Source organism: Oryctolagus cuniculus, chromosome 12 (assembly GCF_051225735.1).
Source record: "Oryctolagus cuniculus isolate XC-2025 breed Fujian yellow rabbit chromosome 12, ASM5122573v1, whole genome shotgun sequence".
Classification (NCBI taxonomy): domain Eukaryota; kingdom Metazoa; phylum Chordata; class Mammalia; order Lagomorpha; family Leporidae; genus Oryctolagus; species Oryctolagus cuniculus.
The window spans coordinates 80,689,291-80,703,438 of record NC_142878.1 but is presented as its reverse complement, the minus strand read 5'-3'; the positions used below and the strand labels follow the sequence as shown (position 1 = coordinate 80,703,438).

The following is a 14,148-nucleotide window of genomic DNA, read 5'->3' as shown; positions in this document are numbered from 1 at the left end:
CAGTTATGACTGTTAGCTCAGTACATTTTTTTCATCTGCTTTTCCAGGAGGAGAGGGGAGACAGAGAGCAGTTACCACAACTGGAAGCGTACGAAATAGAACTGAGCCCTTCCTATCAAACATATTTTCAGTCAAATCTCATACATGAACACTCTTTTGTAGTAGGAAGTTAAATTTAACTAAATACCAGTAAAATACAACCATGAGTGTTTAAGTTGCTCTAATATTTTATTTTTCCTTTCAACATTTTTTAAAAGCTTCAACATTTTAGACAATTTTTTTTGTAACATAAGTATTAATCTCTGGAGACAACCATAAAATCACTTAAAAGGACATGAACACGTGTGTGTGTGTGTGTGTGTGTGTGTGTATAAGACTGAGGTTTCTACAGCCTATGTATGTCTCTTTGAAGAAAAAAAATACACTGACAATTGTAACTTTTAAAAAACAATTATTGGTTTCCTTACCAAACATTAGTGTCCTACACAATGAACCCATCATGAGTGAGAGCAATGAACTCCAATCAGGTGAAACACAAAAGAGCTATTGCTCCCAGCAAGCACAGTCGGCTTGGACTTTTCCTGTATCTCATAGTACTCCAGGCAAACCTGGTCACCTATAAAGACCGTCCACCTTCCAGCATGTACTCAAAGTACTTATTCCTGATCAGAGGAAAGGTAACATTCTTCCTAAGGTGAGACGGAAGGAAACAAACATTTGTTAAGAATTTTCTGAGTATCTTCCTAGGTATTTCAAACCCAGTATCTCAGTAATTCCATGCAAACATGCATAATTCTCCAGACTTCATCCTTTCATTATTTAAAAAAGCAGGGAACTATGTCTTCCTAATTTACTTTAGCTGCCTGGGACAACTAAGTGTTTCACTGAAAGACATGTAATAAATCCTATTTGATTGAGTTATTAAAAAATAAAATTATCTTTCATTTGGCTTAAAGGAAAAAAAATGTGTTTTATCATACACTCAAATATCAGACCAATGCACAACATACTGCAAAACTTTAATACAATGTGGTTACATACTGTTTTCAAATATTAAACTTCAAGCACATGAAAGTCATCTGAAAGACAAACTGGGCTTTTGTTCACAGTTGCCGTTGTGTAACTTCACAAAATTCTTTCCCTCAACAAGGTCTGACACTGATCTTGATGCTTACAAAGTAGGATGTGAGATAATGACATTTCAACAGCCTGAGGTTTAGGAGATGATCCCAATGCCCATCTTCAGCATTCATCATCGGAGGACTGATCATCTTCATCCCTTACTTCCCGGTATTGCCTGGAAGACTCCCCTTCTGGATTGTAACTCTGCATTTTAATATTCAGTTTTTCAGCTAATTTTTGTGCTGCGAGCTTTGCTTGCATCTCCTTTAAAACAAAGGGGAAAGGAAAAAGTTACACATTCACACTTTTCCTTACAATTTTTCAATGGTAAGTTCTTCAAACAGACTCAGAAAAAAAGAGGCGGTAACACCCCACTTGGAGGTCTCTGCAGCAATGGCAGGAGCCCGATGGCTGCACCCCACCACAGATACAAAGGGCAATGCTTCTGAGACCTATCAGCCTGCTGGCTGTCGTAACCGATGTCCACTACCGAACAACAATGCACTGAAATATCCTACCTCTTTACAAATTAACTTTACAACAGTTACAAATATGGGTACATTAAGTCTGTGGGCACATGCATGTATACATACAAAACAATGAGACTTATCTAATGTCAAAAATCTCCAATGCTGTACTGAATTCCCTGACAGAGCCTTCCTCCCTAGATTAAATCTTAGCTTCTAGGCCTGAGAGTTATACTTCAATAGCACAATGAAAATCAAGAAATTAATGCTTGAAAAATGACTACCTCTATCCAAGAAAAGTCCTACAGAGGGGCCAGCGCCATGGCGCAATACGTTAATCCTCCACCTGCAGCACCAGCATCCCACATGGGCACTGGTTCTAGTTCCGGCTGCTCCTCTTCCAATCCAGCTCTCTGCTATGGCCTGGGAAAGATGATGGCCCAGGTTCTTGGGCCCCGGTACCCTGTGGGAGACCCTGAAGAAGCTCCTGGCTCCTGGCTTCTGATCGGAGCAGCTCTGGCCATTGCAGCCATTTGGGGAGTGAACCAGCAGGTGGAAGACCCTTCTTTCTGTCTCTTCCTATCACTGTCTGTAATTCTACCTCTCAAATAAATAAATAAAATCTTTAAAAAAAAAAAAAAAAGTCCTACAGAAACAAGTATCCAACAAAAGCCCAAATAAATTTTAGACACTGGTGATGTGCTTACTGCACACACGCAAGGGCTTCACCACCAACTGCTGGCAGGTGGCAATGCTCATTCCTGGCTTTGCTCCTCCCTTTTCTCATGCTTCCTTCTTCCTTTATCACTTCAACTTCTTTATTGTCTTCCCCTCAGGCCAGGAATATTAAGAGTAAGTATAGTGGGAGCAACTACAATGTCTCTTGCAAGGAAGCTAATTTCAAGCTGCAGGGTTTAATTTAACCTAAAAACATCTTAGGATGGCATTTATGATTCCACAGACAATTTAAAAACATTTCCTTGATGTTGCAGTCCTAAGTAGGTGACACTTCTAATGCACCAAAAGGGAAAACAAGTGACTACTAAAAAGGAGTGCTGGAGCTGGCGCTGTGGCACTGCAGGTAAAGCTGCCATCTGCAGTGCTGGCATCCCATATGGGCACTGGTTCAAATCTTGACTGCTCCACTTCCAATCCAGCCCCTGCTAATGTGCCTGGGAAAGGAGTAAAAGATGGCCCAAGTACTTGGGCTCCTGCACCCACATGAGAGACCCGGAAGAAATTCCTGGCTCCTGATCAGTTCAGCTCTGACCGTTGTGGCCATTTGGGAAGTGAACCAGCAGATCAAAGATCTCTCTCTCTCTCTGCCTTTCAAATAAATGAATAAATCTGAGGGGGAAGAAAAAAAAAAGAATGCTTCAAAAATACCAATCCAGGACAACTGAATTTTTAAGAAAAGTGAAGACAGGGGCCGGCGCTGTGGCATAGCAGGTTAAGCTGCCGCCTGCAATGTTACATCCCATATGGGCACCGGTTCTAGTCCCGGCTGCTCTGCTTCCTATCCAGCTCTCTGCTATGGCCTGGGAAAGCAGAAGATGGGACAAAACCTTGGGCCCCTGCACCTGTGTGGGACACCCTGAAGAAGCTCCTGGCTCCTGGCTTCAGATCGGCTCAGCTCTGGCCGTTGTGGCCATCTGGGGAGTGAACCAGCAGATGGAAAACCTCTCTCTCTGTAACTCTTTCAAATAAATAAAATAAATCTTTAAAAAAAAGAAAAAAAGGAAAAGTGAAGGGAGAGTAGAGCCTAGTTTTCTATTAGTTAGTGCACAGCACCTGATGGGGATGTAGCTAAGCAATATCTAGGAAGTAAGACAAGATACTTTCCCTGGAAGCTCAAATTATCACTAAGTATATCAATATTTTCTATTCCCTCTATAGTCTACACACATTTTCTCCCATCCCATTAATCTATACATATATTCTCAACATCCACTTAAAGTTCTATGTCAAACACATGGAGCAGTGGACAAAGTACTACCTAACACTAAGTCACTAAAAGCGGATGATGCTGTAAGCAGTGTGTCCCACCATCTGTTGGCAACCTGCTATCCTCCACTGCTCCTCGGCACTCCCCTGGTACTGTACAGACGGAAGCCAGGGAGCTACAGTTCCCTGATTCTGGGTTAGATTCTACCAATGAATCTAATTTAGAAGGTGAAAGACAAAGGAACAATGCTATCCTATCCTAACAGAAGTGGTACAGCAATGGGCTTTAAGATGTAAAATTGTGCAGTAGTCTCCCCATGTTTCCTGGCAAATCACCACTTTGTAATACTGAGGGAGACTTAATCACCTCCAGCTGTTTCCCAGAAGTCTTAGCAACTTTGTGACTCTTTGTAAACTAAAGGCACATGACTGATGGCCAATGGGATGGCTGACCATTTCTCTAGCACCTAACCCCTTCTACTGCATTCTTTCCTTCTTGACTACCTGCAATAAATTCTGACCTATCAACATACAGACAAGAAAAAAAATTAGTAATCTAAATACCTCATAATTCTGTTTCTGCTGTTTCTGAAGTGCCAAAGATTCCTCTATAGAGAGCAGCTGTGTAGGCAGATGGTGAAGTGGGAGAAGCCGAGCTGCTGTGATGTCATCAAGATGCTGCTTGTCCCTGCGTCGCCGCTCTTCTGAGGCAACAGGAGACTCTCCCCGCTGTCGGTGACTAGACGAATCACTCTGTCGCGAAGGTAACCTAAAGGAGGGAAAACTTACCTTATACAATCAGGTATTTTCCCATTAATAGAGCAAGTGAGCTCCTAACTTAACAATGGTAAAGTACATCCATACGATCATTTGGTTTTTCATTCTCAGTATGGCATTCAATAAATTACATGAGGTAGTCACTATATTATAAAACAGGCACATGTTGATGACTTCTCCCGACGGTATGTGAATATAAGTGTTCTGAGCACTGCAGGTAGGCTAGACTAAGCCACGGTATTCTGTAGGTTAGGTGTAGTATTTCTAATTTATGATGCGCTACCAAGACATACCCCATCATAGGTCAAGGAGTATATACATACAGCACACACAAGCTCTTTCCTCTTCCTTCCCTCTTTAAATCTTACATCAAGCCGGCACCGCGGCTCACTAGGCTAATCCTCTGCCTTGCGGTGCTGGCACACCGGGTTCTAGTCCCGGTCGGGGCACCGGATTCTGTCCCGGTTGCCCCTCTTCCAGGCCAGCTCTCTGCTGTGGCCAGGGAGTGCAGTGGAGGATGGCCCAAATACTTGGGCCCTGCACCCCATGGGAGACCAGGAGAAGTACCTGGCTCCTGCCTTCGGATCAGTGCAGTGTGCCGGCCGCAGCGGCCACTGGAGGGTGAACCAACGGCAAAGGAAGACCTTTCTCTCTGTCTCTCTCTCTCTCTCACTGTCCACTCTGTCAAAAAAAAAAAAAAAAAAAATCTTACATCAAATCCAAGCTATGTTTTTCACTTATTCATTCAAAGAACATTGGCTATAGGGCTTACTGTCCATAAGAGGAAAATAAACATGTAAACAGTTTCAGTGAAATATAATACCACAGATCCTATCACAGTTGCGGCCAGTTCTAGCAAGGGACAAGGAGTTTGCCAGTTTCAAAAAAGTGAAATTTGAACAGCCTTGGAATAATAAGTGCTCACCATGTAACAGGGGGAGAAGAGCACTCGAGCACCAGGAGTGAGGGGCAACATGGCTGCAGCATACAGAAGTAAGAGGATGGAAAAGCCAGAAAAGGCAAGAGAAGGCTGGGAAGTAGGCTGGGCCCAGATCACAAGGAAGAGTTACAGTCTATATAACTGGTAGAGATTTGCATATTACAAGTTTGATTCTGGCAGGAGTGGAGAAGCACAACTGGGAGTTAAGACTCTAGGCAAGAACAGTCCACAACTATAGCTCAAAAGAGATGCAAACCTTCACTGTGACAGGAGGGGATGAAGATAAGAACATTTATAGAGATGGAAGATTAAGGAAATAAATTATGTGGATCTTCACAGCTAGCAAATATAAAGAAAAGACACCTGGGAGGTAGTAGAGGGGATGGGGCAGAGAGATATGGCAGCACTATAACCTAGAGATTATGGGAGGAAAGTCAGTTTAGATATAAATAGGAGTTTCACTTTGTACATGAAAAACCTGAATTGTCACAGACACCCAAGTGGTCATGTTTTATAGATAACATGCCACACAAATCTAAAGTTTTAGCAAGACTTAGACTAAAAGTAGATAAAAGGCAGCTTTTGGCATTCAAATTGTCTCTGAAGCCAAAGGAAAGCGGAGAAGGTGCCAAAGGACACAACCTCATCCACTGTCCAAACTCCCAGGCACTGCTCACACATGGAAGCCACCCATTCCCTGCCTATTTATGGCCTACTGACTCATCAAGGCCTAGCTTTTCCTGATCTCTTCTAACTGCACAGAAAATTCCTTCTCTTTAAATTCCTTAACCTTCAGAGGCCCTCATTATTATTTCCTTATCTCTCTCTTGCTCCCAACAAGATCATAATACATAATCAGGATCATTATATCTTTTATTTATTGACTAGATTTTCTAAAATGTCCTTATAGAAATGAAGAAAGATACCTCACTGCATACAAGATGAGAGATTACTCACAGATTACTTTTTATTACTAAAATTTAAAGTTTTAGTTTCTTACACACCAGAAATAAGATGATTTGATGTTAAAAACAAATAAAGAGTGAGGTAGGATAAAGCTGAAAGTTCATTCAAGTCCCTTTATAATAATAAAATCACAAAAAAACCACCTTTTTGATATTTTTAGCTAAAGATTTTGTTTTTCAAAGTAGTATAGTGATAGTTTGAGTTTGGATCTGATGTTCCATCTTTGGAAACAGGCATGAACCAGCCACTACTTGCCGATTTGGACGTTACACCTGCTACAAGTAATTACCTACTATTTTCTCTTAAAGAGGTTTTTTTCCTGGAGATCTCAAAAACCAAACAATGGCAAGAAACTCAGAAGCAAGGTTTTTGCCCATGCTGCCTGAATCTGTTTTCACAGTTTATTATCCTCCTCTCTTCTCCCTTCCCACTGAAACTATTATTATATACTTTGATTTTTTTTCACCAGGTATGTAAACCTTGATTCCTCATCAGCATCCTAGACTGAGTAACAGAAACTATTTCACTGTGTCCTCACAGCACCAGAGGCCTACATATAGCATGAACACACAAGTACAAGTACAATTTTGCTGAGAGTCCATCACTTCCTGCATTGCTTTGCCCTTACAGACTAATCAAAGGGGGAGCAGTAACCAGAAACTGGTTCTAATAAAAAAAATCAATAAATTCTCTCCTTAGCTCTGTTTATTATGAAATACTGGCTAAGTATCCTGAAATTTAATACTCCCCCACCAACATAAAATCTGTTCAATTATTTGGCTTTAAAAACAAAAGTATTTTTCAACAAGAATCCTCTTTCCAGTGAGGCTAGTCTCACTGCTTCCATAATATGCCCCATCTCTAACCACAAGCAGCACTCAAAGGAAGCCAAATGTGCTTATGGCAGCCTCCCAAGTTTGGGGGTAGAACAAATATTAGGTTCCTGTGCTAGTATGTTTCCAACGATACTTACACATTGGTTTTAAATTTATGTGGTAAGGGCAGTGGGTTTTTGGCTCGCATTTCTAGCACTTCCATGTAATGAGGCTTCTTCTGAGTCCCGCTCCCAAAGCCCGTCACGTTCTCAGTCAAGTTCTCAGTCCTCGTGTATCCTTCTGAGGGATGTTCACTCTGGTCTGCAATTGTGATCCTTTGCAACTTATCAATAAACAGGTTGTCAAGGCTGCTGGAAACGTCCTCCACTTGACTTGAAACACTATGCTGAGGGAGATGCTCTCTGGCTTCAGCCGAGGAAAGCACGCTGGCACTGCTGTTGCTGGAAGCTGGGCACTTGTTCGCTGGGTCCTCAGCCTCTGGAGTCTCTTCCTCACCTTTGTGAGGAGGATGTACAAGTCCCTGTTTATGTGAGGTTGTCTGAGATGACTTGACGTTATCTACAGAGGAACAGCCAGGAACTAGTGATGACGTAGCAAGTATCTGGTCAGAATTCTGGGCCTTATGTATGTCCACATCAACTGCATCTGCTTTTTGCCTTAGCGTACAGTCTAAACTAACAGGATGAAAGAGTTCACTTTTCCCTCTAACCTCTTCACGTCCTGCAATGGCAGCTTTCAGTTTGGCAACGGTGTCTATGACCTTTTTACCTTTGTCGGGCAATTTGCAAATGAATTTTCTGTCAAATGGAAAAGAACAGGTATACATTAGGGCCATGGCTTTAAACTTGAGGCGTAACACTTAACAGACAAAGCACCATCCTCCAAGGGAGCAAACTGATTTTTAAGTTAATGTCTGATTTTTACCAGCTCCCAAACAGGAATGAAACAATACAACAATTTTCCAAATACATTTAGAAAACAAGTGGATAGAAGAACAGAGAATATAGGCCTCATCTGTCTCTTCTATTTAGAATCTTGGCAAAAGGACTTGAAGAATACAGGCTGAACACTTCTAATCTGAAAATTTTTTTAGCACTAACATGATGTTCTAAGTGGAAAATCCATGCCTGACCTTATGTGACAATTGTAGTCAAAATGCAGGTACAATAAAAACCTGTCTAAAAGTCAAGCTATGAGCATATGCAACATAAATGAACTGTGTTTAGACTTGGGTCTCATCCCTAAATATCCCATTATGAATATACAAATATTAAAGACAATTTAAAAAAAAAAAAAAAACAAAATCTGAGACATTTCTGGTCTTAAGCATTTCAGATAGGGGAGACTTAACCTGTGTGATTATCATACAAGATATCCCCCAAATTCATAGTTTTTAAAATGTAATCTCCAAAACCTGCTGGGGGAATGGGCCTGCAGAGTCAGAATTATTCCAACAACACTACTAAAGCGTTATTTACCACCTCCCTCTCAAGTTCTCACAGGGGTAGGGTGAACTTTTCCAGAAGCCACATGATGTGTGACACCATCCTGGCTCTGAAGTGGAATGTGTGCTCATGTGTTCACGAAAAACAAGAGCTCTTTGGCATGCCCAGCTCTTAAATAAGAGTATAAGGAGATCTTCACACCCAAATGTTAATTCACTGCCATTCTCACAATGTCACAGCAACACCTGTCTACTACAAAGACCCTCAAGTGACTGCTTTTTTGGAAGTGACATAAGTTTCTTTTCTAATTTCCTTTTCTTCGGCCATACAATACATAAGGGGCGAGGTTACATCTGAGACCCTCTAGTAGTTTTTTTTCCTCTGACATTACATTCATGCTTTCAGTTTCAACTACCTATGAACAACTCAGTGCATTCAAGATTCCCCAATTTCCCCAACCCCCTCCACCTCCCCTTCCCTCTCTCCTGCTCTCCTCTCAACTCCATGCACTCGAAGTACAAATCAACCTTGCCTCTACTCCCTCCCCTCACTTTTTCTATTTCTCTTGGTGGCTCTCCTCACACATGGGAAACTTCAGCCATCTTAATCCCTGCCTGACAAAGTTTTGCCAATCCCACGGCCGGCCGCCGTCCCAGTTCACTTTCCTGCGACCTCCTTGCAGGAAACCTCTCTAAAAGTATCCTCCTGGGGTCTTCCGCCTCTTAGTCCGTCAAGCCATCCTGCTCCGAGCTGCTGAACACGAAACTGCCCTTCAAACACCCCTTTTGTCATTTCGCGCCCCTGCTAACCATCCGGGTCGTCTGCCAGCTGAATGGGAGTCAAGTTCTCGGCCTGAGAAACCGTTCTTTACATCTCACTCTTCTCATTCCTCACCGGTTCCCGTAAGGAAAGGATCGAGAGAGAAAACTGGCAACAGATTTTCGGCGCCAGGCCCGGGGCGGGAGAACAGGGTTATCTGGGACACAAGCTTTCCCTTCAAAGCCGACATGGGAACTGAGTAAACAAAACCAACGAGGGGCTGGCGGACCAGCTTAGCTCCACGCTAAGCAGCCGCTGGGGACACGAGCCACCCCCACGAGCTGCAGCAGCAGCGGCCGGAACGTGGCGTGGCTTTGCGGCTGCAGGCCGCGGGACCGAAACGAATCGCACTGAGGCAAGGTCACCTTCCAGTGGAGGGAGCGGGGCGGTGGAAGGCAGGGGGCGTCCCCGGGAGCCCCAACCCTAGGAGTCGGGCTGTGCCTCGGAGGGACCCCAGCTTACTCGTTGCGCAAAAGTCTCTCCTGGCGCTTCAACATCTCCCGCAGCTCCACCAAACTCCGCTGCCCCAAGTCCTCGGGAACTTGGGGCTCGAAGCCGCGGGGCAGCAAGGACATTCTGCGGGGGCTGAGGCTGGCGAGGCGGCGGGCACTCGGCGTCCTCAGCAGGCCCCGCCGCTGGCGCAGGATCCGCGGCTGGCGGCGACTCCGGGGCACGAGCGGGAGTCGCCATTTTCCCGGAAGAACAAGTCTTCTTCGAGGCGAATCGAGCTTTATTGAAACGCCGGAAACGAACACGGACCAGGAGAAGGGGGCGCCCGGGGGAGCGCGAAGGGGCGGAAGTTCTGGGGGATGACGTCAGCGCCTGGGTTTGGCGGGATTTCGCTGTGTGTGCAGGTTGGGACGTTCCGCAGCCATTCACCTGTGTATTCAGAAGCGGTAGGAGTTAGGATAAGGCACATTCATGTACACACACACTCACTCTCTCTCTCTTTCTCTCCCAAAGATCCACAACAGAGGTGATGAGGATGCTATCTATACAAATTTTGAAAACCTTTCATAATTCCCAGTTTTGCCTATAGGAAAACAGAGGCACAAAAATGGGAGCAAATATTCCCAGGGCACAAATTAAGTGACAGCTCTAAGTTCGAAACTCAATTCCCTTTTCCAGCACCCCAATTTGAAGACACCTCTCTTCCCTTTAGACTTATTTACGAACATATAAAATGGTTGCAAAGTTTTGTTTCTGGCTGTTGAGGAGGCAGTGTGGTAGGCATCAGAGTCAGCTTCTACCCGCTCTATAGCTGAGCTACCAGAGCTACATCCCGAAGGAAAGAATGGGGAGCTTGTAGACTCGCAGCAGACACCCGGACCTGACGGGTTTGGATTACCCCACACTTTCCAAACACCCTCCCCTCACTCTTTGATACAGGCAGTTGATGTTTTCTCAGTCCAATATAAGATACTATAGAAACGCAAGCAACTTGCAGCCAGTCAGAAGCTCCAGATAAAATCCAGAGCTATTTCAAGGAGTTCAAATGTAGCTAGCTATTTCTGTCCTCCACCCCATCCCCATCTAGTCCATTGTGATCAGAGTAACTAACATAAACACACATTCTCAATATAAACCTTGCTTTCGGGGCTTCAATAACTTACTCAAGTCCTAGCTGAGTAAGAAATACTTATGTAAAGACCTAGAGTCAGGGGGCCAGCGCTGTGGCATAGCGGGTTAAGCCGCCACCTACGGTGCCGGCATCCCATATGGGCACTGGTTCAAGTCCCGGCTTCTCCACTTCCAACCCAGCTCTCTGCTATGGCCTGGGAAAGCAGTGGAAGATGGCCCAAGTCCTTGTGCCCTTGCACCCACGTGGGAGACCTGGAAGAAGCTCCTGCTCCCCCTGGGCCTCAGTGGGAGAACTCCCCCCCCCCCCCAGTAGTGAAATGGCTGTCTCTTGTTCCTGAGCCACAAATGTCCTCAAGGCAAAGATGCCTTTCTTTTAAGTCTCAGAATTGTGTCCCCTTCTGTTTTCCTCTTGTGGAAAGTCATCCCTTCTTCCCAAAATGAATTACAATTTTTTTGGTTCAAGTCACCTCATCTCAAAGCCTTCCCAGATTATTCCGTTTTGAACACAACTGTAGTGATTATTTAGAGTTAGAACCCCACTACATGCAATGTATTTTGCTAATTATGCATGGTGATTTCTTTCTCCTTTATAATAAAATCATAACATTCTTTGTCAGGGAGCTATGTTTATACTTTCCTGTCTCCCTTAAGTCACCTAGCAGGTACTAGTTGACAAAAAGTTTTCTCATAATTTTTCTCTCCACTTTTCTCCCATATTACTCTTTCTCTTAATGAAACATACTTTTTGCATATATAAGTCTTAAATAAAGAATCTTTAATACAACATAGCTTAAGGCTTCAAAATGTCATAATACAAATCTGGATTCCTGCCAGTGCCCAAGCACAAACTCTCTAATTCTCTTAGCAAGGCATATGGAGAAACATCATCCTACAGCAAAAATAGACTACTAGCACTTACAAATAAGTACCGTTACAGTGAAAAGGTACCAACATCATACTTGTGACAAACCTCAACATGCAGTACTATCTAGTGTGGAAAAAGCAGGCGTTCCCATAGGCTCAGTGAAAATAAATAGACCTCTTAGAATTTCAGGAAGTACAGCCACAAATGGATCCAGATTATTACAACTGATCTTTCAAAGCACAGATGATGTCATACACCAACAAGCATCAGGAATTTCCAGAGAGCCCTGACCTCACTTAACGACCTCACTTTCCTTTCCTTTTTTTTTTTTTTTTTTTTTTTTTGACAGGCAGAGTAGACAGTGAGAGAGAGAGACAGAGAGAAAGGACTTCCTTTACCATTGGTTGACCCTCTCTAATGGCCGCTGTGGCCGGTGCACTGCGGCCTGCGCACCGCGCTGATCCGAAGCCAGGAGCCAGGTGCTTCTCCTGGATTGACCTCAATTCTGGCAAAATACGGTGCCAGAAAGCAACCATCTAGGAATTGAAATTTTCTCTTTTTTTAAGATTTATTTATTTATTTGAAAGGCAGAGTGACACACAGAGAGAAGGAGAGGCAAAGAGAGAGAGAGAGGTCTTCCATCCACTGGTTAACACCCCAATCGGCAGCAACAGCCAGAGCTGGGCCAATCTGAAGCCAGGAGACTGGAGCTTCTTCTGGGTCTCCCATGCAGGTCAGGGGCCCAAGCACTTGTGCCATCTTTTGCTGCCTTCCCAGACCATAGCAGACAGCTGGATTGGAAGTAGAGCAGCCAGGACTCAAACCAGCATCCATATGAGATGCCGGTACTGCAGGCAGCGTCTTTACCAGCTACACCACTGCGCCGGCCCCGGAATTGAAGTTTTCAAATGCTCAGATGAAGATTTCAAAATAACTGTTTTAAGGACACTCAGTGAACTTTGGGGAGAACAAAGAACTTTTAATACTCTAACAGAGAGATTTGACAGATAAATGGAAGTAATTAAAGTAAATCAAATAGAAATCCTTTAACTGAGCGGTACACTGAATGAAATTATGAATGTGATGAAAGGCATCAGTAGCAGAATAGATCAAACAGAAAATAGAATCAGTGAGCCCAAAGACAGGCTATTTGAAAATGCACCGTTGGAGGAGAAAAAAATGAAAAAAAAATAATCAGAGGAATTAAAAAAGCTGAGCAGGAAATTTGAGATAACATGAAGAGGGCAAATATCTGAACTATTGGAATTCAAGAGAAACTTGAGAATGACAAAGGGGTAGAAGCATCTTCAAAGAAACAATCACAGAAAACCTTCCAAACCTACAGAAAGACACACCTATCCAGGTACAGGAAAATCAAAGGTCACCAGTCACATATACAACGCAGCCAGGGTTACCCCATGTCATACAATAATCAAGCTCTAAAAGGTTAAAGATACAGAGTGTTCTTAAAGCTGCAAGACAAAAGAACCAAATGATGGATGCATGAAAAGGTCTTAATTCGCCTGACAGCATACTTCTTAGTGAAAATCTTACGGGCCAGGAAGGAGTTAAATGAGACTTTCATGGTCCTGAAGGGAAAACATTGCCAGGGGCTGGTGCCTTGGCATTAGCAGGTAAAGCCGCTGCCTGCAGTGCCTGCAGAGCCCCAGCTGCTCCGCTTCCAATCCAGCTCTCTGCTGTGGCCTGGGAAAGCAGTAGAAGATGGCCCAGCTGCTTAGGCCCCTGCACCTACCTGCATGGGAGACTCAGAAGAAGCTCCTGGCACCTGGTTTCAGATAGGCTCAGCTCTGGCCATTGTGGCCACCTGGGGAGTGAACAAGCAAATGGAGGACATGTGTGTCTCTCTCTCTCTCTACCTCTGCTTCTCTGTAACTCTCCTTTCAAGTAAATAAATAAATCTTAAAAAAAAAAAAAAAAGGAAAACATTGCCACCCAAGAATGTTGTACCCAGCAAAGCTGTCCTTCAGATGTGAGGAAGAGATAAAGACATTACCAGACAAACAAAAGCTGAGAAAATTTATCACCACCACACCTTGCTTACAAGAAATACTGTAAGTGGTTCTTCAGACTAAAAGAAAGATGTTAATAGTAAGGAAAAAATAGCAAAAGGTAGAAAAATTGTTGGTAAGAATAATTATACAAACAAGTTCAGAATGCTCTAATACTGTGCATAAATCTTTCATATATTTACTGTTAAGGCTAAAAACAAGACAATTAAGAAAATAATAACTACATTAAGATGTTAAGAGACAGGCAATATAGAAATAGGTAAATTGAAATTTGGAAATTCAAAAAATCAAAATGTGGAGGAGAATGGAGTGCGAGTATAGTGTTCTTTATTCACATCTCTTGTCTCTTTCTGGCT

General features: G+C 43.4%; 1 protein-coding gene across 1 annotated transcript; it reads right to left on the bottom strand.

Moving 5' to 3' along the window:
* Positions 1–209: 209 nt before the first annotated feature.
* On the bottom strand, positions 210–10,020 carry POLR2M (RNA polymerase II subunit M). Its single transcript, XM_002717710.6, has 4 exons — positions 9,779–10,020; positions 7,190–7,849; positions 4,098–4,302; positions 210–1,386 (listed from the first exon to the last, which is right to left on the bottom strand). The coding sequence occupies exons 1-4, from the start codon at positions 9,889–9,891 to the stop codon at positions 1,243–1,245; spliced, it is 1,122 nt and encodes a 373-aa protein (XP_002717756.2). The 5' UTR covers positions 9,892–10,020; the 3' UTR covers positions 210–1,242.
* Between the last annotated feature and the right edge of the window lie 4,128 nt (positions 10,021–14,148).

Excerpts from the sequence above, each read along its gene's own strand:
- POLR2M (XM_002717710.6), bottom strand. The coding sequence starts at position 9,891 with ATGTCCTTGCTGCCCCGCGGCTTCGAGCCCCAAGTTCCCGAGGACTTG. Across the intron at positions 4,303-7,189 it reads CATAAATTTAAAACCAATGT|GTTACCTTCGCGACAGAGTG; the intron begins GTAAGTATCGTT and ends TCCCTCCTTTAG. Across the intron at positions 1,387-4,097 it reads AGCAGAAACAGAATTATGAG|GAGATGCAAGCAAAGCTCGC; the intron begins GTATTTAGATTA and ends TTTGTTTTAAAG.